A 25,002-nucleotide genomic window follows, 5' to 3' on the forward strand; every position below is an offset into this window, starting at 1 on the left:
CATTTTGAAGGTTATGTAGATCTTGTTATTTAAAAAAACTGTTATTTCAAGCAGAGTAGTGGAAATAAATGCTTCTGGAGACTATGGATACATAGTATTTTATTATATGTTTTATTTTTATTAGCAAATGATGTTTTTAAAAGTTTAACTGATATTTTATGTGCTTGTCAATATACTATATTGTGCTTATTCTATTTTCATATTGAAAGCTTAGCGAAAATACGTTCATTTTTTTGTAATTTTTCATATGTTAATAATTGATTCTGTATGTTAGGTGATGAGTTAGATATAGTGAATGCTAAGAAGACCAAAGCGTTTCTCAAGAAACCAATAGGTGGTGTTTATGAACTTAAGCGATTATAGTATATAGCACGTTAAGAACAGTAGTATAAATGGAGAGCTAAGAGAGGTCTAGGTCAGAAAGTGACTATTTTTATGTGTGGGGTTAAAGACTTCACAGAGAAGTTGATCTTGAAGGATCTTGAAGTTTTGTTAGATGGTATTAAAATCCCTATGACCACCTACTGCTTCTCTTTTTGTTTCAATCTTGGAACATTGTTCTATCTTCTGGTACCTCAAGCCAGAAACCTAGGGATCCTCATGACACACTCCTCCTTTCCTAGCATCCAGTTCATCAACACATTTTGTCAACATTCATCTACAAAAATCTATCTTCATTTACTTTTTGTAAACTCCACTGTTACCACTCTCATCCAATATGCTGTTTTCTTTAGATTTTAATCGCTTTTTTACTGGCTTCCTGCTTCTCACTGTTTCAGATTGATTTAATTCTGTGCATAAAACCTTCACTCACTGCCTTTGCATTGCTTTATTTAAAGATAAATTTGTATTGTGTATCTGATTTTGATCTCGGAGGGTAGGATAGCCACTAAGGGAGATAGAAACAAGAAAGGATTTTTGTAGGAAAAAAAGGGTTTTTTTTCTTTTAATGTTTTATTTATTTTTGAGAGAGCACAAGTTGGGAAGGAGCAGAGAGAGGGGGACAGAGGACCTGCAGTGGGCTCTGTGCAGACAAGTGCAAGCCCCACGTGGGGCTTGAACTCAGGAACTGTGAGATCATGACCTGAGCCAAAGTTGGATGCCCAATCGACTGAGCCACCAGGTGCTTTGGTAAAGATGTGTTTTGAGTTACCTGTGGACATTGAGGCTAAGATGTTCAGTAGCCAATTGTGTATAGGAAAGGGCAACTCAGAATTCTGTGTTCTAAGAACTTTATAAATTGCTATAGTGTTGGATTTGCCAAATGTAAAATGGTAGGTTTCTGCTGGCTTAGAATGGAGTCTTATGCATGTGTTGTGGATCAGGTATCTTGTTAGGTGGAGTATCAAGTAGCTGTCCTTCAAGGAAGGAAACTGAGCGCTGAAAATTTTATTTGTACATATACTGTGGAAACAGTTTATATTTGCTACAGTGCTTATATATGGTCTGTGTGAGAAACTGGTAGTTTTTTAACTGTTAAACTTTTCATATTTTCCATTTCCATGAGTAGTATATACAATGTTATAAATATCTGAGTCCTTAACTTTTTAATTTATTTATTTTTGAGAGAGAGAGAAATCAGGGAAGGGTTAGAGAGGGAGACAGAGAGAGGTTTGCCTGGTTTAGCTCTGGGAGGCAGTGGTTTTTTATGAGAATGGCATGCTATTTATACCTAATTAAAACAATTTTTTTTAAATTAAAAAAAAATTTTTTTAATGTTTATTTTTGAGAGAGACAGAGACAGAATGTGAATGGGTTAGGGGCAGAGAGAGAGGCAGACACAGAATCCAAAGCAGGCTCCAGGCTCTGAGCTGTCAGCACAGAGCCCAACGCAGGGCTTGAACTCACTAGCCGTGAGATCATGACGTGAGCCGAAGTCAGACGCTCAACCGACTGAGCCACCCAGGCTCCCTGAACAAAAATTTTTTTAATGTTATTTTTGAGAGAGAGAGAGAGAGAGAGAGAGCGCGCGCGCGCGCTAATGGGGGAGAGGCAGAGAGAGAGGGAGACAATCTGAAACAGGCTCTGTGCTGATAGCGCAGAGCCCGATGTGGGGCTCAAACTCATGAACCGTGAGATCATGACTTGAGCCAAAATCAAGAGTTGGTCACTTAACTGCCTGAGCCACTTGGGCGTCCCTTAGTCCTTAACTTTTAAAAACAAACTATTAGGTCATAGCATACAAACATACATTTATGTACAGAATAGCAAAGAATTATAAAGGAAACCCCTGTGTATTCCCCACACCAAGCCAGGAAGTAGGACAGTATCCGTATCCAATATGCATTCTGTATGTTCTTTTTTCTTTTTTTTTCTTTTCTTTTTTTTTTTTTTTTTAATCACATTCTCTTCCCTGCCTCAGCAGAGGAAACTGCTGTTGTGAGATTTGTGGTAATTACTTCTTGTTTTTGGTCTCCTACTACACATCTACTTTCTCAGTTATGCAAACAGGGATGTTTTTTGATAAAATTTCACTGTTAATTTGTGAATGTCGCATGTACTTGAAAAACGTATTCATTTATTCAAATAATTTGTTTATTCCTTGCCTGCTTTTAGGTAACTGTGTTTATGTTTGTTTCTCATTGTGGTTTTATATTCATTTATAATACAGTGGTGGTGATGATGGTGATAATAGTAATGAATATTTATTAAATGGTTTTAAATGGAAGGTGCTATTTTGAGTGTTTCACATGTATTAACTTATTTAGTCCTCATAATAACCCTAAAGGTAGATAACCTTATCTTCATTTTACAAGTGATGAAAACAGCCAGTCCTAGATAAGTTAAGTAACTTGGTCAAGATTATACACCTATTCTGTGGGATTTGAACCCAGCCAGTCAGACTGTACAGCCTGCATTCATAACTACTGTGTTCAGATTTTCTTCTTTATTTGATTACTTGAAGCAAGAAATTTGTAGAGTGAACCTAAGAAAAGTATTTTGAATTCTCACAAGAGGTTAATATTAAACAGTTTAAAGAAATATTTTATCTAAAATGCTTGGTTTGGTGTCAGTTGACATTTATTTGTTTGTATAGTCCAAATTATCAAAAAAGTACCCTAAATTTAATCTAAGTATCTAAATGCATATTAAACCAATAATTTCACAACGTTTGTAGTGAATTCTGAAATTTTGAAGCTAGATTTGATTGGTGTGTTTAAATTCATGATAGTATTCTAATTAATGCAAGAAACTAGTATGCAGTACCAAAAAACTTACATTTATTTTTGTTGTGATAAATGATGTAGCAGTTAGTACTTTACCCACATTATGAAATGGCATATAAATAAAAATTCAGTTAATAAGTTTCCTGTGCTACTGCTTGATACTGATAAGCATCTTCTGACAGTTTTTTGTTATGCTGCCTGAAAGCACTCAGTGTTTTATAAACTAAATTGAAATATTTCTTCATATAACTGTTTGAATATTTGTTACTAGGACTAGTGCCTTTCTAGTTTTTTTTTTTTAACTTAGGAAGTTATTGCACATGTTTTTATGGACCTAAAATAAAAGATAGATGAAAATGTAACCTACAAAAGGAAAATTTTAGTGAACTATAAAATTGAAATACTTCCGTTACTGGATTGAGGGAAAGGATGAGAGAGAGGCATCATGGTTCATTGCCTATTTGAATCTGGATGTCTTGGGACAGTGTTGGTATTAATTGAAAGGAATGCTGGAATAGAAGGATTCTTGATTCCTGCATTATGTTGGGTAGGGATTAATTTTCTAGCTCATAGAGTAGAGCTAAAACAGACTCTTTTTTCCTTAAAGAAAAAAAAAGACTCCTAAGGTAGAAGTTACAAGCAAACTTAAATGAGAAGCAGTGGGTGAAGAAAGTAGGTGAATCTCTAGTGAAAGAGGACAATATGTGTGCATTGACAGTACAAATGCTTGGTGGAGTTGTTTTGATAGCTTGCAGAATAGGAAGAAGAATGGTTTTCTATCAGTAGGTATAAAAGTAAATATAGGAAGATAGGGGCAGTGTAGATGCTGTTGCTTCTAGCTGTCCCAGGGAGACTGGTAAATCCTTTCTTTTCATTGGGCTACGTGGATGTTGTGTTGACTCTTAATAAGAGTAGCCAAACATTCAGGGGGCTGGATTGACCCAAACATATTGAGTGTGGGTTCAGTAAATACCTTGCTGAAAAGATTTAGCAAAAAGCCTGTTGCAGTTTTACATTTCAGACAAGCCACTGGCATCTAAATTTAAACTGCCTTGGAATCAAGTTGTATTACCTGGAAAAAAAAATAGATGCTTATGGGCTTTTATTACTTTAGAGACAATTTGATGACCAAAAAAAAGGGTCTTCTGATAATATTAAGTTCATTTAGGAAGCCTTATAGCCCTTATGGAACTCAACGCAGAACGTTTTCTGTGATTTTGTATATTGTGATTTATAACCAAAATTTTTTTTGTTGTCTTCAAGTTACCCTTCCTAACAGGTTTGCCTGGCTTAGCTCTGGAAGGCAGTGATTCTTTATGTGAATGGCATGTTATTTATTCCTAATTAAAAAGAATTTTTTTAATGTTTATTTTTGAGAGAAATGTTTAATATTTAACTTTGAGAGTGCTAATGGGGGAGGAGCAGAGAGAGAGACAGAATCTGAAACAGGCTCTGAGCTGTCAGCGCAAAGCCTGATGTGGGGCTTGAATCTATTAATGTGTGAGATCATGATCTTAGCTGAATTGGATGTTCAACTGATTGAGCCATCCTGGTGCCCTTCTACCTAATTTCTAATGTGACTCAGTATTATTTGTCTATATGTATTTATATTTTTATTATGTATATATATATATTATATATGTGTATCATGTGTAAGATTAACTTTGTATGTTTGATTTAGTTAAGTCTGTGTGTGGTCCACCTTAATATATGAATAATTTTTTCTTTTTTGTCTGTGGCACTGAGACTAAAGATTGAACTGAATTGTTTAAAATTACAGAAATGTATTCTTGAAAAAGTTATTGGAAGGCGTAGATACATAACTTTTGTGTTTAATAGGGCCTTTCTAGATTCTGAAGGTATTAGTGCTGGGAAGCCTTACTTTCCAATTTTTGTTTGAATAAACTAAGAATGGCTTAAGAATTATAAATTACTGGGTGGCTGGTGGTTAAGCGTCTGGCTTTGGCTCAGGTCGTGATCTCACAGCTTATGGGTTGGAGCCCTGCATCAGGGTCTGTGTCAGCATCACAGCTCAGAGCCTGGAGGCTCCTTTGGATTCTATCTCCTTCTCTCTTTGCCCCTCCCCCGCTTGTGCTCTTTCTCTCTCTCGCTCTCTCAGAAATAAACATGAAAAAAAAATTAAAAAAGATTTATAAATTACCATATGTTGTCACTTATAACAGATGGTTTATGTATTAAAACTGAATCTCTAGTATAAGGAGTGTGCATGTTAAGGAGAAATACTTGTAGGTAGAGCCAAGATTTTTCTTAGAAGATAGCCTCTGGTTCCTCCTCAATATATGGGGAGATAAGGGATTGAAGAACTTGGGTTCTGCACTATGAATCATGGCCATAATAATTTTATTCTGGAAAAAGTTTAAAGCAGGTAGTACCTCTAGTTCACTTCCATGGTCAACTATACAACTCTCACAGTACCTTGTGAACATGTAATTGTAAACAATCTATTTTTCAGTGAAACTTCCAAAAGAGTAAAATGCAACTTCCTTTGCTCATGTTTTCCAGTCAACGTAATAGTATTGTGTATAGAATTATTGGATATTAGCCAGTTAGATTTTAGAGAATAGTTTTCTAAGAATGATTGTTCGAGTTTTATAGCACTTCTTGTAATATTAAATAGATTACAGGGATAGTTTTTATCTGAATCAATTTTTTTTTTGATGGTAATACTGTCCCATCAGTATGGAGAAAAATATATATGGTCAGTGTTCCATGTATTCAGCCAATGAAGAATTGGTTTTAAGGCATTAAGCTATAAGCTAAAAAGATAAGAAAAGAGTAATATTTAAATTGGTATATCTGATTGCTTAAAATATTGATGTAAGATTTGGCTTTTTATAGGTTCTGCAAATCAACAAGACTTTTCTTCAGGGAAAAGTGAAGATATGGGAGTAGTTCAGGAGAAGTCTACCAAAAGCCTTGTTATAGGTCCTGTAGACTTTCGTTTGGATAGCAGTGCAGTGCATCGAATTTTGAAAATGATTGTTTGTGCATTGGAACATGAATATGAACCGTACAGTGGACTAAAACCAGGTTGGTTTTTGGCTTAATTTTAAATCTCCTGGTTGTTGGTTTGAATTATTTTATAATCCAATTTGTTCTATTTTTGCTAAATTACACTTTTTAGGTAGTTTGCCTATTTGATTTTCATGGTTTTAGTTAATTTAAAGAATATACATGTGTGTAGAAGTTATGGGAGAGGTCAAGATTTAGAAATTGTATAAGTACTTTATTTGCCAGTATTTGTCAGTATTTCATTGCCACACCTTTTTGGTACTCTTTCCAGTATATATTCCTGAAATATAATTTTCTTCCCTTAATTGGATTCTAAGGAACAGACATGAAGATGGACTCTAAATGTACAAATTTAGCATTTAAGGAGACTGAGGTCTTACTGGTAAAAAAGAATTTGCTGTACACCTAATTTCTTCTACATGGCATGAAGGTATCATAGTTTCCTAAAATACAGCACTCGAGAGTAGGACATAATAGCATAGTAAAGGACCTTTGTGGGGTTAGACTATGGTTTGAATTCTGACTCCTTCTTACCTTAGGGAATTTAAGGAACATTACTGATTTTCCATTTCTCTGTCTTTCTAATGAGTTTAATTATTGTGACAGAGATGGTTAAATTGTCTCCCCAATATCCATTATCCTCTTATTTTATGGTAAAAGAAGTTTCTATGATAGAAATTTTTATGATAAAAATAAAGATGATATATCCATATATCCCAAGTATAGTCCTATGCCTCAAGGTTCTGGCTACCAGGATAGGAGCAGAAGTTTATGTGAGTTTTTGGGCCATGACTTTATTTATTTATTTATTTTTTTAAATTTTTTTTTTTTTTTTTTTTTTTTTTTTTTACCGTTTATTTATTTTTGAGACAGAGAGAGACAGAGCATGAACGGGGGAGGGTCAGAGAGAGGGAGACACAGCATGTGAAACAGGCTCCAGGCTCTGAGCGGTCAGCACAGAGCCCGACGCGGGGCTCGAACTCACGGACCGCGAGATCGTGACCTGAGCCGAAGCCGGACGCTCAACCGACTGAGCCACCCAGGCGCCCCTGGGCCATGACTTTAAAAGGAAAAGTGCAAGCCTGCCTTTTTTCCTTTACCCCTTCCTTCTGGCTGGAAAAAATTAAAATGGCAGGAGCTGGAGCTGCTAGCTTAGACCCTGAGATGAAAGCTGCATTCTGGGATGACAGAACAAGGTGGGATCAACCTAGGTCTTTGGTAGCATGGTATCACTATGTCAACTCTTGGTCCGTTAGACTCACATTGTTGTGTTAAAGAAATAAACTTTTGCTGTTGTTCGAACTTCTTTATTTGACTTTTGTCATTGCAATTTACTGTTATTCTAAATGTTACACTAATAGGACCAACTTTTAAAGTTTAGTGCATGTAATAGCATATAACACAGTGCCTAGTGCATAGTTAAGTGCTTGACATGTTTATGCATTCATTTCTTGCACTTTGCTTGAATGCTTACTCCATTACAGGCACTCTTAGAAGTGTTAGGATAGTATGTATAGAATGGCTAAAATAAAAAACAGTGATAATACTGGGAGATGTCAGGGAGAATGTGAAGAAACTGGATCACTCATTCATCCCTGATGGGAATTTATAATATAGAACCACTTCTAAAAACAGTTTGGCAGTTTCTTTTAAAAACTAAACTACCGTATAGCCTAGCAGCTGTACTCTTGGGCATTTATCCCAGAGAAATGAAAACTTAGGTTTGCATAAAAATTAGTACATAATTTGTTTTTCTCATGTAAAAGTCCAAGCTGGTAGGTGCTCTAGTGGATTAGGGTAACTGTTCCAGGAGGTTGTCTTAGACCCAGAATTCCTTTTGTCTTGTTATTCTACCATTCTCTGAGACGCGTCTCCTCTATATGGTAAGTGTTGGCCCACCATTACAATGTTGAATTTGAATCAACAGGAAAGGGGGAACAAGAGAAAATGGTAGGTATGTAGTTTCATTTCATAATATGGCTCTGTCACCCATTGACCAAAACTTAGTAACACGTCCCTATAGCTAACGGCAGGAGAGGCTGGAAAGTATAGTTTCTGGGAGTTTCAATACTAAAGTTCAGAGGGTTTTGTTGCTAAAAGAAAGGTTGTAATTAGCAGTTTCTTCTACAGTGGAATTATGCCCTACACACATACAGACACACACACACACGTATATATAACATGAATTTTTATCTGAAGCCGTTTATCATCTCAAAAACATGATTGTGTGTGTGTATGCACAAATTGAAATTGTTTCACACTTTTGGATATTTCTGTCAAAACACGAAAACCTCTCTTACTATTGGTATAAATGTATAGAAATGAAAAAAAAATGGAAAGAGAATAGTAAGAGAATAGTAAGAAACAGTTTTCTTTGTAAAAAAAAAAAAAAGAGTAGTTTAAATGGTGCTTGTCTTGTCATAGAATTTAGAATATAGAGTAATCATCTTTCCTGTTTTTTAGCAAATTGTTACACTTACAAGTTTGGATTAGATTCCTGTACACTTTCAATGTTGTGAACACCTCTGAGAGTTCCTTTAATGGGAAGTGTTTTGTTTGGGGTATCTTCTGGGACATCTTCAGATACCTGCATTCTTTTTATCACAACCACTTTCTTCATCAACATCAGTTTGTCTTCACTAAGTTCCCCTAGCTACATAGCAAGAGTCTTTCCAATGATATGCTGTTGATATTCCCACAGTCACCTGTTTCTTCCCTAACTCCTTGTATGTTACCAGTATGTTTCTTTGCTGCACTTTCATCTTTGATTGGCAGTTCTGTTTAAATTATACATTTTTGCAAAATGTCACATAGGTTTATCACTGGTAAACAAGGAGGCAATACAACTACATGCTTTGCTGTCTATACATAGTTAAATAGCAGGTATGAGATACCAGTAACCAAACCTGACAGACTTTGAAAGAAGTGACATGATTGATCACTGATCATGATGCACATTTTTTCTTTATGTTATGATTTATGGAAAGAAGAACTAGTAGTAAGTCTTGTACTTTAAGTAGTTATTATACTGTGGTAACTGTATATACTGATAATACACAGTATTATATTATACTGTGGAACTATTTTTTGGGGGGGGAACTGGCATTTTTAACTAAAACAAGATAACAAATTCATTCATACATATCAGAACTGTGCAAAGTAAGAGCTACTTGATATGAGTGCATATGTATTTAATCTTAAGTACTTAATTCTCCCTTTTTAAACTATTAATGTGTAGGGGTATAGTTCTGTGAATTTTGCAGACTTAACCACATTTGTGTAACTGTTCAAGAAATGGTGACTTAACAGCACTTCAGAAGTCCCCTTTGTGCTCTCCTCTGGTTACTCCTCTGACCCCAAGGGAAACCATTCTCCTTACTTCTAACATGGATTTAGTTATTTTGCTTATTTTATAATTCATGTAAATGGAATCACACAGTATGTATCTTTTGTCACTGGCTTGAGCTTAAATTATGAGATTCATTTCATTGTTATATAGTATCCCTTTATATGAATATACTATAACTTAATTATCCATTATGTTGGTGAGTAGTTTCTAGTTTTTGGTTATTATGATAGTGATGCCACAAACATTCTAGTACATGCCTTTTGGTAAATGTGTACTTTTGGGCATGGAAGAGTGGAATCACTTAGGTAAAAGGATTGCATATGTTCACTTTTAGAAGATAATTCCAAACTATTTTCCTAAGTGGTTAAACCACTTTATGCTCTTATCAGGGGTTTGAAGAGTTTTAATTGCTCTTGACTGGGGGCTGGCAAACTATGACTTACTGCCTCTTTTTGTGCAACAGATGAGCTGATAATGGATTTTGTGTTTTAAATGGTTGGAAAAAAAAAAAAAGAAATACACTTTATGACGCATGAACTCTATGTGAAATTTAATATTCAGTTTCTATAGGTAAAGTTTTATTAAGACATAATCATGCTCATTCAGTTATGTATTGTCTGTGGCTGCTTTTGTGCTACAGTGGCAGAGTTGAGTAGTTGTGACACACTATATGGCCCACAAACATAAAATATTTGCTATGTGGCTATGTAAAAAGTTTGCTGCATGCTTGCCAGCACTTAGTAGTAGTCTTTTTCATTTTAACCATTCTAATGGGTCTGCAATGCTATTCCATTTGCATTTATCTGATAACTGATGATATTATCTAGCTTTTGATAGAATTTTTGTCCATTTGGATATATTATCTTTTGCTTGTTCAGATGTTTTTTTCACCTATTTTTCTATTGAATTGTTCATTAATGATTTTTATGTGGTTTTGCATTAGACATTTTTTTAGTATGCTCTGAGTCCTTTGATAGTATGCTCTAAGTCCATCTATCTATCTACAGCAAATATCTTCTCCCTGTTTGTGGTTTGCTTTTGCATTATCTTAATGGTGTTTTAACGAACAGAAGCTGTTATTCTTTTAACAAAAGAGATTAAAAATTTCTTTAAAATATTAAAAATATCTTAAAATAAAATATGTAAATTTTTATATAGTAAAGACATAAATTTATATTCTATAGTAATGTAACTTGTATTTGTTAAAGTTAACGTTATTTTTCAACTGTTTCATTGTTGAAAAGAAAAATACAATTTGACCTTAAAATTTGGGAACCAGTTAATTAATCATTTAAAAATATTATTTAAAACAATTTTTTATTATATTTGTATTTCATCTTAGATATTAAAGATGAAAATGAAACCACGCTGAATCCTGAAGAAGTGGCATCTTTGGAGGAATATATTCCTACCCGACATACAAGTATTACTCTCCTCAAATGTACCTGTACTATTTTCATGGCTGAATTCAACTTGTTGGATCATTTGTTGCCTGTCATTATGGGAGAAAAGGTATATTTTGGAGTTTACTACTTTTTTCCTCATATATGCATATTTGTAGGTCCTATGCTATTGTAAGGAAGGTGATTGAGTAAAAGAATATGTGCTTATATACTTATCCATGGTGACGTTAAAGCAATGTAACTATGATTGTTAATTCTTAGAAAGTTGTGTGTGTGTATGTGTATATGCATATATATGCATATTTTTAAATCTCAAGGTAAGGCTGTATAAAGAAATGTTGAAGAGCATGGGTCTAGAGGTCAGTCCATATACAAACTATGACACCTTGCTTTTATTTCTAAACTTATTTCTGAAAAACAACAAAAAAAACCATTTTTCAGGTGGGCTGACAGATTCAGCTAGCTAGTAAAGAAGCAACAAGCCTAGGTAGATTCAGATGGTTTATTACTTACATATAGACAGCAAAAACAAATCATTAATGGTGTCAGCTTGGCGTGTCCCTTTCAGGACGACCTTGAAACCAGAGGGCCAAAATGACATGCAGCACACATGGTAGGGTACCCTGTTGTCAAGAGTTCAATTCCACACTTCATCTAAGCAGTTGTATAGCTACAGCTGTACCCTGAGAGGGGTAAGTGGAAACTCTGTGTCTCACCTGAATGAGGGATGCTACTAGCAGTCTCCCTCAAGAGAAGAAGGTGAGAAGTGGTTTTTTAGAAGATCTTTGCAAGACTGGACCAGTTGATTGGGTGTCCCCACTGTGGCTCAGGTCATGATCTCACAGTCCGTGGGCTTGAGCCTCGCGTCGGGCTATGCTGACAGCCCAGAGCCTGGAGCCTGCTTCAGATTTTGTGCCTGTCTTTCTCTGCCCCTCCCCTGCTCATGGTCTGTCTCTCTCAAAATTGAATAAACATTAGAAAAAATAAAAAAATTCTTTGCAAGACCACCTATCTTCTCATGGTCTGAGAGTCATGGGATGTTCTACCAAGGTTTAGGTCTGCTGTGGTTGCATCTTGCCTTCGTGTGGTCTACATAGATTTGTGGAAGATTGTCAGGGTGGCACAGAGGTATTCCCTTACAGTACCTAGCTCTTAGAATTATTTTTAATAATAAATGAGATAATGCACATGAATGATTTTGCACATATTAAGAACACAATAGTAATTACTATTGTTGTTGTCAGTGAGGACTTCCTGGATGGTTAATATTTGTTTTAGGCCATACACAATGTATTGCTTTCTGCATTTGCCATATACATAATAAGCTGTTATTTGTTATTTTTATTCTTTTGGCTATATTTCTTTTGATATCTACATAATGATAATGATAGAAGGAAAAAGTATCCTAACTTTGAGAAGAATTTGTGGAAGTATGACAGGAAGTCAGTTGCCTATGATACAGTAGTTTCATTTTGTGTATCTGTGCCCTGTCATCCACTGGCAGTTGTATTGCTGGGTAAAGAGATTGTCTGGGGAAAATGTCAATGGAGAAAAAGTGTATTGATACTAGACATGAACTTCAAAACAACTATGGTTAATGAGTTCAAGAAAGAGACAAAAAGGTAGAAGGTTTCAGAAGAGACCTCGATCCATAAAAAAAAGAATCAAAACATTCTGGCACTGAAAACTATAGCACAAGTTAGAAAAATGGGATGGAAAAAGATGTATCATTTAAATGCAAATCCAAGGAAAAACAGTATGGCTAATCTAATACTGGAAAATTGTAGAGCTTAAGACCAAGAAGCATTTTTAGAAATGGTTATTTCATAATAAGTGTTAACGTCAAGAATAGAACAACGTAGATAATTCTTAGAGATGGTATGTTGAATGAAAGCAGGCAGTAATAAGTATGTACTGTATGATTCTGTAAAGTTCAAGAATAGGTAAAACTAATCTGTGGTGATTGTAATGAGAGTGAGTATTGGCTACCTCTGGTGGCGATCCAATATGTTGCCTGGGAAGGGATATAGGAGAGCCTTCTAGAATGCTTGAAATGGGTGGTGGTTACAGATGTAAAATTTTGTTGAGCTCTTCACTTAATGTTTGTATGCTTTACCATATGTTATACCTCAGTAATCCAAAATAAAATCACTTGAAAAAGTAATTTCTTAATAAGTGTCATTTAAAAATTACTAATAGTCAGAAAAGCATGTTCAACCATGTTCAACTTAGTCACTTTTAGGCACAGTGTTTGTGAGTAGTGGCACTGTTGGCTTTTTGGAGTTGATAAGTATTGCATTAGCATTTACCATCTTTAGCCAGTGCCTGCTAAATCCTAGTATTGCTCCCCAATTACTGTGACAATGAAAGACAGGCAAAACTGTGAAGCCACTCTTGCCACACGTATTTTCATGTACGTCTGGATGGAAGGTCATACTGTACCTCTTTGAGAATGACAGTATGGCATTTTAGGGGACTAAGTTATTTCTAAGACCCAAAGGGGTTGCTTGCTAATCAGGGTTCATACTCTGGACATCTTGCAACCTACCTGCATTTATTTGGAAGCTTGGAAAGGTTCTGTAACACTGAAAGTACCAAGACTAATGCAAAATTCTTAGGATTTTATGAGCCTTTAGCATGTTATTTTTAGTAGATATGGATCAGGGATTTTTCCATCCTGCAAATTTTACTTCTTGTGTGAGTAGTCTTATTGGTTTCTTAGTCATCTAAATATGAATAAAGGATAAGAAGACAAATGGTGGCTGGCTCTGAGATACCTAGGACAATATTTAGGAATGGTCGAGCATAGGAAAATGCCTTTAAATGTGCTGAAGCACACATAGTGAACTCTTCCAGTTGATTGAAAAATAAAAAGTTTAGCTAAATGATTAGTAATAATTTTACAATAAATACACATTTTTTGAAATCTAGGACGTACTTAAAAATATGTAGAAGATGTTTATATTTGGTTATGGTAAAAGAGTCCCACAGAAAGTCATCATTTTGTAGATTGATTTGATAACATTGCAAAAAATGCTAGTCTGAGACTTATATAGAGGGGATTGCATGCCAATCACTGTTTTCCTGAAATATAAATTGAACTCTGTTATTTTCTAGAACTCAAGTAACTTCATGAATACTACAAACTTCCAGTCTCTTCGGCCTTTGCCATCCATTCAGATACTGGTGGATAAAATTAATCTGGAACATTCTGTGCCAATGTATGCTGAACAGTTGGTGCATGTGGTCAGCAATCTTACTCAGCCATCTGATAATTTGCTTCATTATTGCTATGCACACTGCTACCTTAAGGTAGGAAAAGTGAATTTTGTTTATTAGTACCTCTTTGGCTCTCGGAGAATTAATTAAATAGCTTTTTTCCTGGAGTTGTAACTTCAAAGTTAGTATCCCATAAGATGAGATTTAAATGATATATAATAGATATTCATTTTTCAACATAATTAAATAAAAGTGTACCTCTTTTGAAGTTACTTCTTCATTTATTTGGGATTAATAGCTTGATGTTTATAAGATAATGTTAATTATGATTTTTGAAGATTTTGTATGTCACCGATGGTAATTATTAGTGTGAAGGACCACTTAGTTTATAGGGATTTTTTTTTTTAATTTTTTTATATTTATTTATTTGTTTTGAGAGAGAGACAGAGCACAAGTAGGGGAGGGGCAGAGAGAGGAGACACAGAATCTGAAGCAGGCTCCAGGCTCCGAGCTGTCAGCACAGAGCCTGACTTGAGTCTCGAACTCACAAACTGTGAGATCACAACCTGAGCCGGATGCTTAACCAACTGAGCCACCCAGGCACCCCATTTTATAGGTATGTTTTAAAAAACTTATGATTTCTTTGAGGGGAGCATTTTTGTGAGATAATGCTTTATAAAGGATTAGCACATTTGTTTTTTTTAGTTACTTTCCTCTTACTGAATTGATGTTAATTTCTTGACACAAAAGGAGAACCTTTAATGCTTTAAATCAAGTTACAGAAATTATTGGGAGGCATAATGCATAAATAATGCATTCCAGTATAGGTACATAAATAAACCCAAATGTTGAGTAATAAGTAGTTTTGCTAAGCAAACACAGATGTATAGTTTAAGTAGAGACAACATATATCTAATCAAATTCTTTTATGGACTAAAGCAAACTATACAAACTTGAATTCAAGCGTAAGTACTAGATGCACTAAATTTCATGTAAAGGACTCCAAAATTAGAGAACTCCAAAAGCATATTCCTGATTTTATTGGTTTATGCTTTATTGTTCCATGTTTCAAAGTTTTAAAATATTTACATATTTGTAGGGCATAAAGAAACCAATATAAATGTAACAGTTTTAGATCACCTCTAGTTTAAGATGTTGAAATTTGTTTTCAAACCATGTAGAGTAGAATGACGTGATTTCCTAGAAGTCCATGTGAAGCCCATTTTTAAGAAGATGGTGGCGACTCTACTCACTTGATGAGAGTGACCCTCTTTCAAAGGGGTGTGGACACAGGAAAGTGTGATTCACAGGAGCCATTATTGGAATTATTTATCACAGTGTTTTATGTCATGTGGAGAGTAGCAGAAAGTATTTTTGAAAGCTAGATATATAGGTAATATTTTATATTTGTGCTTTTTTATTCATTCTTGTAATTCACTGAAGTGTATTTTTCCAAATATTTTTATGACTTGAATACCAGATTATAATGTTCAGAATATTTGCCTTGTTTTGTTGAAACAGGACTAATTTCAGGCAGTTCACTAACCTTTCCAAGGTATTCTGCTTACGTAGGGGTCATCAGTTTGGTAAATATTAAGTTCTTTACATAGTGCAGACACTCAGCATTAAAGATGAATAAGGCATGTCCCATCCTTTAGGAGAATGGTCACCAAAGCCAATGGTCACCAGTGTGGTTGTCCTCCATACTGACATAAAAGTTACTGGGATTGTTGTTTACTACTACTGTTGTTAATAAGTTGAAAGCTCACTTAATTCTAGTATAATCTAGATAAATTTATGTTTTGGGAAAAGGTCTTTTGCTTTTACACATAAAAGTTGTCTTTTATATTTTGGTTAATTTGACTAGAGCTATCTATAATGGGTAAGTTAAGTATTCCAGGAAGTTTGTTGTTGGGCAGAGCAAGAATATTATATGTAGAAAAACTTGTCATTGACATTAAGAATATTGAATACTTTAAAATATAAAGCCTTGAGTCTTGAATATGTTATTGTATTTTGGGTGTTTGTTCAGTGGCCTGGTACATTTTTAAATGTTCAGGATTTGGTATAGAGAGTTTTAGTTTTTATTTGGACTGTTTGGAACTGACTCAAAATACTGATTTGTTGTAAAGTTTATAGCAGTTCATGTTACTTGGCATAATTACTATAACGTTTGAGAAGGTTTCCAAAGATAAATTTTCCTATTATAGTGCTAAAATATTATAGTAGAGGTTTTAAATCTTTTTTTCATGTGTGTGGCATTTTAGGCCTTAAGTAATTTTCAGTTAAATACTTAAATGCTCAAGTTTTACTTTTGTATACCTAAATTTAACTATAGTGACTGTGGTGAAATGGTGTGTAGCATCAATTTAATGTAATTAAATTTATTTTTATTTTTTTCTTAAAATTTTTTTAAATGTTTATTTAAAATATTTTTGAGAGAGACAGACTGCGAGCAGAGGAAAGGCAGAGAGAGAGGGAGACACAGAATCCTAAGCAGGCTCTAGGCTCTGAGCTGTCAGCACAGAGTGCTAGGGCTCAAACCCATGAACTGTGAGATCATGTCTTAAGCTGAAGTCAGTCACTTAACTGACTGAGCCACCCAGGCGCCCCTATAATTAAATTTTTTAATTGGGAGAGTTTGCATGGATGTGTGAAGAAAACTCGCAGATTGAACTTACTTTTATATGTCTTATCAAGTCCTCTCTGTTTAACTGCTAAACCCATCCTTTAAATGTGTGTGTGTGTGTGTGTGTGTGTGTGTGTGTGTGTGTGTGTGTGTGTGTGTGTAGCATCAAGTAGCAAGGACATTGCAAAGCATCTGATGATTGAAACATGAAGAAAGTAACTTCATGAAAGCACCCTATAAACTACAATAATATATAAATTTTAGGCCTTGTTACTCATAAGGATCAGCTATGGCAGATGTTTCAGAGAGATCAAAGAAATTATAGTAGAATCAAAACCCTTGGAGTTTGTAGATTTGGTAATTTTCAACCTCAACAAAATAGTATTCTCTGGGGGTTTGGAGAAATGGTGCTTTTATACATGTCTGGTAAGTGTATAAATTGGTATCATTTTGGAGAGTACTTCTGCAGGATCTAATTTGAAAAAAATCTGCCTCATACCCATCCATTCCAATTTTCAATGTCTATCCTAAAGCAAGGGTCAGCAAACTTTTCTTTAAAAGATCAGACAGTAACTATTTTAGACTTTGGGGACCAAGATACAAAATTTAGTATCTTATATAATACTTAAATAATAAGAGAACAAATTTCCACAGATTTTGAGTTGATGAAAGTAAAAATGTTTTAGTGTACACTTTTTTCATAATACAGTTTTACTAATGAGAAGAATGGAATTCTTTTTCTTGGGGTAACATTTCACCTCATTGGGGTTCCCACTTAGTGTTCCCTGTCACCAAATGGATTATGAATGTTCGTATGTAAAAATTATTCATAGCTTGTAGGCAGTACAAAAACAGGCATTGGGTGAAATTTGACTTGTGGTTTGCTGACCCCTGCCCCAGAGAAATTTTTGCATATGGAAATATACACAACTGGAGGTCTGGATATGCTCACAGGGATAGCTCTCTCCAGTGTAATTTTTGGCAGGAATCCTAGGAAGCGTAATGGTATACATAGGTATGGCACCATATATGTAAATGAAGAAAACAAAATAATGCTAAAGATTGTTCTCAGATATATGAAGTATAACAAGTAGATAAAGGTATAACAAACAAGTGGACAGGAGACATCCCAAATTTAACTCCTCCCCTCCTACCCCCCCTTGTAATCACTAACCTACTTTCTGTTTCTATGTATTTGCCTATTCTGGACATTTTCTCTTTCTTTCTCTTTTTCTTTTTATTTTTCTCTTCTTTTTCTTTTTCTTCTTTTTCTCTTTTCCTTTTTCTTTTTCTTCTCTTGAGAGGGAGGGAGAGCGAGAAAGAGAGAGAGAAGATAGAGAATCTCAAGCAGGCTCCACGCCCAGCGCAGAGCCTGACCTGGAGCTGCATCTCATGACCGTGAGATCTTGACCTGAGCCCAAAATCAAAGAGTCCAATGCTTAACCAACTGAGCTATTCAGGCACCACCTCGACATATATAAAAGAAATCCTACAGCATATGCTGTTTTGTGTCTGGCTTTTTTCACTTAGCATAATGCTTTTAAGGTTCATTCATATTGTAGCATGTATCAGGATTTTATTCCTTTTTTATGGCTGAAGAATAATATTATATGAATATACTGTATGTTGTTTATCCAATTATCTGTTGATGTGCATTTGTGTTGGTTCTAGTTTTTGGCTATTATGAACAATGTAGTTATGAACATCCGTGTATAGATTTTTGTGTGAAGACAGGTTTTCATTTCTTTTGGTTATATACCTAGGTGTGGAGTTGTCTGGTCAAATGGTAACTCTATTTTTAACATTCTTAGGAAGCACAGAACTTTTTCCCAAAAGGATTGTTAAATTGTTTTTCCTGTTCTACTACCACCACATTTTTTACTTCTTCACATCTTTACTAATACTTGTTATTGTCGGTTATTTTGATTTTATTCATCTTAGTGGTCGTAAAATGGTATTTCGTTCTGATTTTGATATATGTTTTCATAATATTTAGTGATGTTGAACTTTTTTTTTTTCATGTGCTTATTGGCCATTTAGATATATCTTCTTTGGAGAAATATCTATTCGGATCTTTTGCCCATTTTTGAATTGTCTGTTACTGAGTTACAAGCATTCATTAGGTATTCTGAAGGATTTTGTTTCTTTAAAAGTGTAGGTGACAAGCCAATTTGACAATAAATTATATTTAAAAAAGTGTAGTTGACAGAATGACAGTATTCATATTTTAAAAATTCTGGGTAATGAAAAAATTTATTTTCTCAGGTAAATTGTTAGTGGGCTAAGTGAGGAGAAAATATTTAATTTCTCTCCATAAGAAAAAAACGTAATTGTCATTTTCAGTCCAGAGCTTTTTTGTTTCAGTGGATATATGAGCAAAAACTAGATTTAGAGGGTTTAAAGAATGAATAGGCAATGAAAAAAAATGCAGCATTCTCCAGGCTTCTCTGTCAAGATACTTGCTGATTAAAGATGAGAAATGGAATTTTACTGAAGGTTGGAGAAGAGATAGTGGTGAGAAAGTTTTTTAAGAATTAAGTGGAGGGGCACCTGGGTGGCTCAGTGGGTTAAGTGTCAGACTTTGGCTCAGGTCATGATCTCGTGGTCCATGGGTTCGAGCCTTGTATCGGGCTCCGTGCTGATAGCTCAGAGCCTGGAGCCTGCTTTGGATTCTGTGGCCCCCTCTCTGTCTGCCCCCACTTGTACTGTGTTTTTCTGTCAGTCTTTGCCAAAGATAAATGAACATTAAAAAAAATTAAAAAAGAAAGAATAAGTGGAGAATCTAGCATACTTTTTTGAGAGGGGAAAGAGGAAGTGGAGGGAGGAAGCAAGGCAGAGTGAAATTGTGAGCTAATATATGAGCTAATAACTCAAATGAAGCATCAAATTGCTGTTCTGGCAATATGGAGTTTTGAAGAAGTCCTTTATCCTTATTGGACCTCACTTTCCCATATGTGAAATGAAGTGGTTTATTTAATATCTAAGCAGTTTTAGCTCTGAAGTTCATTTTTTAATCAAATAGATCTGATTCCACCTCCTGAAGGCTTTTCCTTCCCCAAATGCTCATTATTCTGTAGAATTTTCACTATAATCCTTCTTTCTTTAGTTTTTGCTTATTCCAATGTATTTCTGTAAATGGATTAACTTTTTTTTTTTTTTTTACTGTTTTACTTTTTTTATTTTTGTAAAATACACTTAACATAAAAATTACCAGGGTGCCTGGCTGACTCATTCGGTAGAGGATGCAACTCTTGATCTCTGGGTTGTGAGTTTGAGGCCCACATTAGGAGTAGAGATTACTTAAAAAACAAAACAAAGGAAAACAAAAAAACGTAAAAATTACCAGTTGCAGAATTTTTAGTTGTATAGTTCAGGAGAGTAACTACGTTCATAATTGTGCAAGTGTCATTACCATCCATCGCCAGAATCTTCTCATGAACCCAAACTAAAACTTGATTAAATTATTCCAAGTTCTCTCTCCTCTGTCCCTGGGTAACCACCATTCTACCCTTTGTTTCTATGAATTTGACTACTTAGTACCTCATATTAGTGGAATCATATGATGAATGTCCATTTAACTGTTGTATTTTATTAAGATACTGTTTCTAAGATTCATCCATGTCATAGCATAATTTAAACTTGCTTACAGTTTGAGTCTGAATAATACTACATTGTATTTATGTACCACATTTTGTAAATACACTCTTTCATTGATGAACACTTGGGTTATTTTCACATTACCTGTTAACTTCACTGATTTTATTTATTTTCTATATATAGCCTGAAATGGAGTGCTAAATAATATTGTAATTTTATGTTTAATTTAATTTAATTTATTTTTATTTTTTTGGTTTTAAAATTTTAAGTTTATTTATTTATTTTGAGAGAGAAAGAGACCGGGACAGGGGTGGAGAGAAAGAGAATCCCAAGTAGGCTCCACACTGTCAGTGCAGAGCCTGATGTGGGGCTCGAACCACAAATCATGAGATCATGACCTGAGCGAAAGTCAGATGTACTTAGCTGACTGAACCACCTAGGTGCTCCATGTTTAATTTTAAATACACAGCATATGATTATGAATAGCAGCTGTGCTATTTTATATATTTTTTTAAATATTAAAAAAGGTTTCATTTAAGTTCCTGTTAGTATACATGTAATGTTAATTTCAGGTGTACAACTTAGTGATTCAATACTTCCATACAACACCTGCTGCTCATCACAAGTGCACTCCTTAATCCCATCACTTATTTAACCCATTCCCCCACCCATCTCCACTATGGTACCATCAATTTGTTTGCTATAGTTAAGAGCATGTTTCTTGGTTTGCCTTTCTCTTTTTTCACCCTTTGGTCATTTGTTTTCTTTCTTAAAATCCACATAGAAGTGAAAGCATCTGGTATTTTTTTCTGACTTATTTTACTTGTGTAATAACCTATAGGTCCATCTGAGTTGTTGCATATGACAGGATTTCTTTCTTTTTTATGGCTGTATGGTAATACTTCATTGTGTGTGTATATATGTATATACCTCATCTTTATCCATTAATTAGTCCGTGAGTACCTGGGCTTTTTCCATCATTTGGCTGTTGTGGCTGCTGCTGCTATATAAACATTGAGATGCTTGTATCCCTTTGAATTAGTATTTTTGTATTCTTTAGGTAAATACCTAGTAGTGCCATTGCTGAGTCGTAGGGTAGTTCTATTTTTAAATTTCTGAGGAACTTCCATACTGTTTTCCAGAGTGGCTGCACCAGTTTACATTCTCACCAACAGTGCAAGAGGGTTCCCCTTTCTCCACGTTTTTGCCAGCATCTGTTGTTTCTTGTGTTCTTGAGTTTAGCCATTTTAACAGGTTTGAGTTTTGTATTTGTATTTGTTACAGTTTTGATTTGTATTTCTCTGATAATGAGCAACATTGAACATCTTTTCATGTGTCTGTTGGCCATATGGATGTCTTTTTTGGAAAAAGACATACATATTCATGTCTTCTGCCCATTTTTTATTTGGGTTATTTGGTTTTTGGGTGTTGAGTTTGATAAGTTCTTTATATATTTTTGATACTAAATCACTGTTGGGTATGTCATTTCCAAATATCTTCTCCGATTCTGTAGGTTGCCTTTTAGTGTTGTTGATTGTTTCCTTTGCTCTGCAGAAGTTTCTTATTTTGATGCAGTCCCAAAAGTTTATTTTTGCTTTTGTTTCCCTTGCCTTCGGAGACGTATCTAAAAAGCAGTTGCTATGGCTGATGTCAAAAAGGTTACTGCTTGTGTTCTCTTCTAGGATTTTTATGTTTTCAAGTTTCACATTTAGGTCTTTAATCCATTTTGAATTATTTTTGTGTATGGTGTAAAAAAGTGGTCCGGTTTCATTCTTCTGCATGTTCATGTCCAGTTTTCCCAATACCATTTGCTGAAGTGGCTTTTCCCCATTGGATATTCTTTCCTTCTTTGTCAAAGATTAATTGACCATATAGTTGTGGCTTCATTTCTGGGTTTTCTATTTTGTTCCATTGATCTAAGTGTGTATTTTTGTTAACAGTGCCACACTGTCTTGATCACTACAGCTTTGTAGTATAACTGGAAGTTCAGAATTGTAATGCCTCCAGTTTTGTTTTTCTTTTTCACGATTGCTTTGGCTATTTGGGGTCTTCTGTGGTTCATACAAATTTTAGGATTGTTTTTTTCTAGCTCTGTGAAAAATGCTGGTAGTATTTTGATAGGGATTGGATTAAATATGTAGACTGCTTTGGGTGGGATAGACATTTTAACAATATTAGTTTTCATCTATGAGCATGGGATATTTTTCTATTTATGTCATCTTAAGTTTCATTCATAATTATTGTGTAGTTTTCAGAGTACAGGTCTTTTACTTCTTTGGTTTATTTCTAGATATTTTATTGTTTTTGGTGCAATTGTAAATGGGATTGATTCCTTAATTTTTCCTTCTGCTGCTTCATTATTGGTGATAGAAATGCAACAGATTTATGGATGAAGTTTCATCATGAAGTCAATGCTTGATTTTTTTTTTCTGTCCCTTTAAGAAAGGGACATATCTTTAGGATGTTGGTTATACTATTGTACCGGGTGTCTTAAAATGACAATAGCATAAAAATGATTTATTTTACATCACAATTAGTATGTTTTCATTGTCATTTACAGTTAGTGTGTTTTTATACTTTTTGCCTTTTATTATTGAAAATTATAATATAGCATAGTAATTTTATTAAAAACTTACTAGAAATTTTTTATATTTCTAAATCTACAGTTTCTTCTATTTATGTTAATTCAAGGACATTGTAAAGTGTTAAAATATAGATGATAAATTTTTAATATTCTAATTGGATTTTTTAAAAGGCGGCACTACATGTTGAATTGTTCATTTAATGTGATGTATAAGTCATCTTATTCAAGGTGACCTTTCCTTCAGCTAAAATTTTTATTGGTATTTACACTTACAGCTTCATACGTTTTTTGCTGGTTCAGATGATTAGTTTGCAGTGTTCAGTACTTTTACTCTGTTTCTGAGTATATAAACTATCCTTGGTGAAAGCAACTTCAATTTATACTCTGTTTCCATTTTTCTAGGTAAAGTTTTTGTAATGTTGGTTAAGGGCTATGGACAAGTTAGTTAAGTAGGTATTATAAATCTATGTATTTCATTACTGTAATTAAAATTTTTTTTTAGCGTCTATTTATATTTGACAAAGACAGAGAGAGAGAGAGAGCGCGCGCACGTGAACGGAGGAGGGGCAGAGAGAAAGGGAGACACAGAATCCAAAGCAGGTTCCAGGCTCTGAGTTGTCAGCACAGAGCCCGATGTGGGGCTCAAACTCATGAACCATGAGATCACGACCTGAGTTGAAGTCAGATGCTTAACCGACTGAGCCACCCAGGCGCCCCTAAATTTGTTTTTAATGTTTATTTATTTTTGAGAGAGACAGAGACAGAATACGAGTGAGTTAGGGGCAGAGAGAGAGGGAGGCACAGAAGCCGAAGCAGGCTCCAGGCTCTGAGCTGTCAGCACAGAGCCCAACACAGGGCTCCAACACATGAATGGTGAGATCATGACCTGAGGGGAAGTCGGACGCTTAACGGACTGAGCCACGGAGGTGACCCTTCGTTATTGTAAATTTTTTTTTTTAAGTAATATCATTTATTTATTTATTTTTTTTTCCTTGCGTGCAGGATTTTATTTATTTATTTATTTTTTAATATATGAAATTTACTGTCAAATTGGTTTCCATACAACACCCAGTGCTCATCCCAAAAGGTTCCCTCCTCAATACCCATCACCCACCCTCCCCTCCCTCCCACCCCCCATCAACCCTCAGTTTGTTCTCAGTTTTTAACAGTCTCTTATGCTTTGGCTCTCTCCCACTCTAACCTCTTTTTTTTTTTTTTTTTTTCCTTCCCCTCCCCCATGGGTTTCTGTTACGTTTCTCAGGATCCACATAAGAGTGAAACCATATGGTATCTGTCTTTCTCTGTATGGCTTATCTCACTTAGCATCACACTCTCCAGTTCCATCCACGTTGCTACAAAAGGCCATATTTCATTTTTTCTCATTGCCACGTAGTATTCCATTGTGTATATAAACCACAATTTCTTTATCCATTCATCAGTTGATGGACATTTAGGCTCTTTCCATAATCTGGCTATTGTTGAGAGTGCTGCTATAAACATTGGGGTACAAGTGCCCCTATGCATCAGTACTCCTGTATCCCTTGGATAAATTCCTAGCAGTGCTAATTTAAAAGAGAGTTGGGGGCGCCTGGGTGGCTCAGTTGGTTGGATGTCCAACTTCAGCCCAGGTCATGATCCCATGCTCTGTTGGTTCGAGCCCCGCATTGGGCTCTGTGCTGACAGCTCGGAGCCTGGAGCCTGCTTCGGATTCTGTGTCTCCCTCTCTCTCTCTGCCCCTCCCCTGCTTGCACTGTCTTTTTCTGTCTCCCAAAAATATATAAATATTAAAAAATGAAAAAGAGAGTTGGAAATTGGTTATTTTGAATAATTTTTGGGGGGAGAAAGAGGGAAAGAGTGTGTTTTGGGGGTACAGAGGGAGATAGGAAGAGAGAATCTTAAGCAGGCTGCACTCCCAGCCTGGAGCCCTATGTAGGGCTTGATCTCATGACCGTGAGATGATGACCTGAGGTGAAATCAAGATTTGGACACTCACCTGAATACTGAGCCACCTAGGCTGCCCT

The 25,002-nt window shown here is 35.1% G+C and overlaps 1 protein-coding gene across 17 annotated transcripts in view; it reads left to right on the plus strand.

The window, feature by feature from the left end:
- Positions 1 to 25,002, plus strand: part of VPS13B (vacuolar protein sorting 13 homolog B) — a 798,280-nt gene that overhangs the window by 102,852 nt on the left and 670,426 nt on the right. For all 17 annotated transcript variants that reach the window (XM_042972776.1, XM_007073303.3, XM_042972777.1 and 14 more), the window contains exons 13-15: positions 6,027 to 6,218; positions 10,892 to 11,061; positions 14,070 to 14,264. In XM_042972776.1, the coding sequence (XP_042828710.1) occupies positions 6,027 to 6,218; positions 10,892 to 11,061; positions 14,070 to 14,264 (557 nt within the window). The remainder of the gene's footprint in view (positions 1 to 6,026; positions 6,219 to 10,891; positions 11,062 to 14,069; positions 14,265 to 25,002) is intronic.

This window comes from Panthera tigris, chromosome F2, assembly GCF_018350195.1.
Source record: "Panthera tigris isolate Pti1 chromosome F2, P.tigris_Pti1_mat1.1, whole genome shotgun sequence".
NCBI lineage: Eukaryota > Metazoa > Chordata > Mammalia > Carnivora > Felidae > Panthera > Panthera tigris.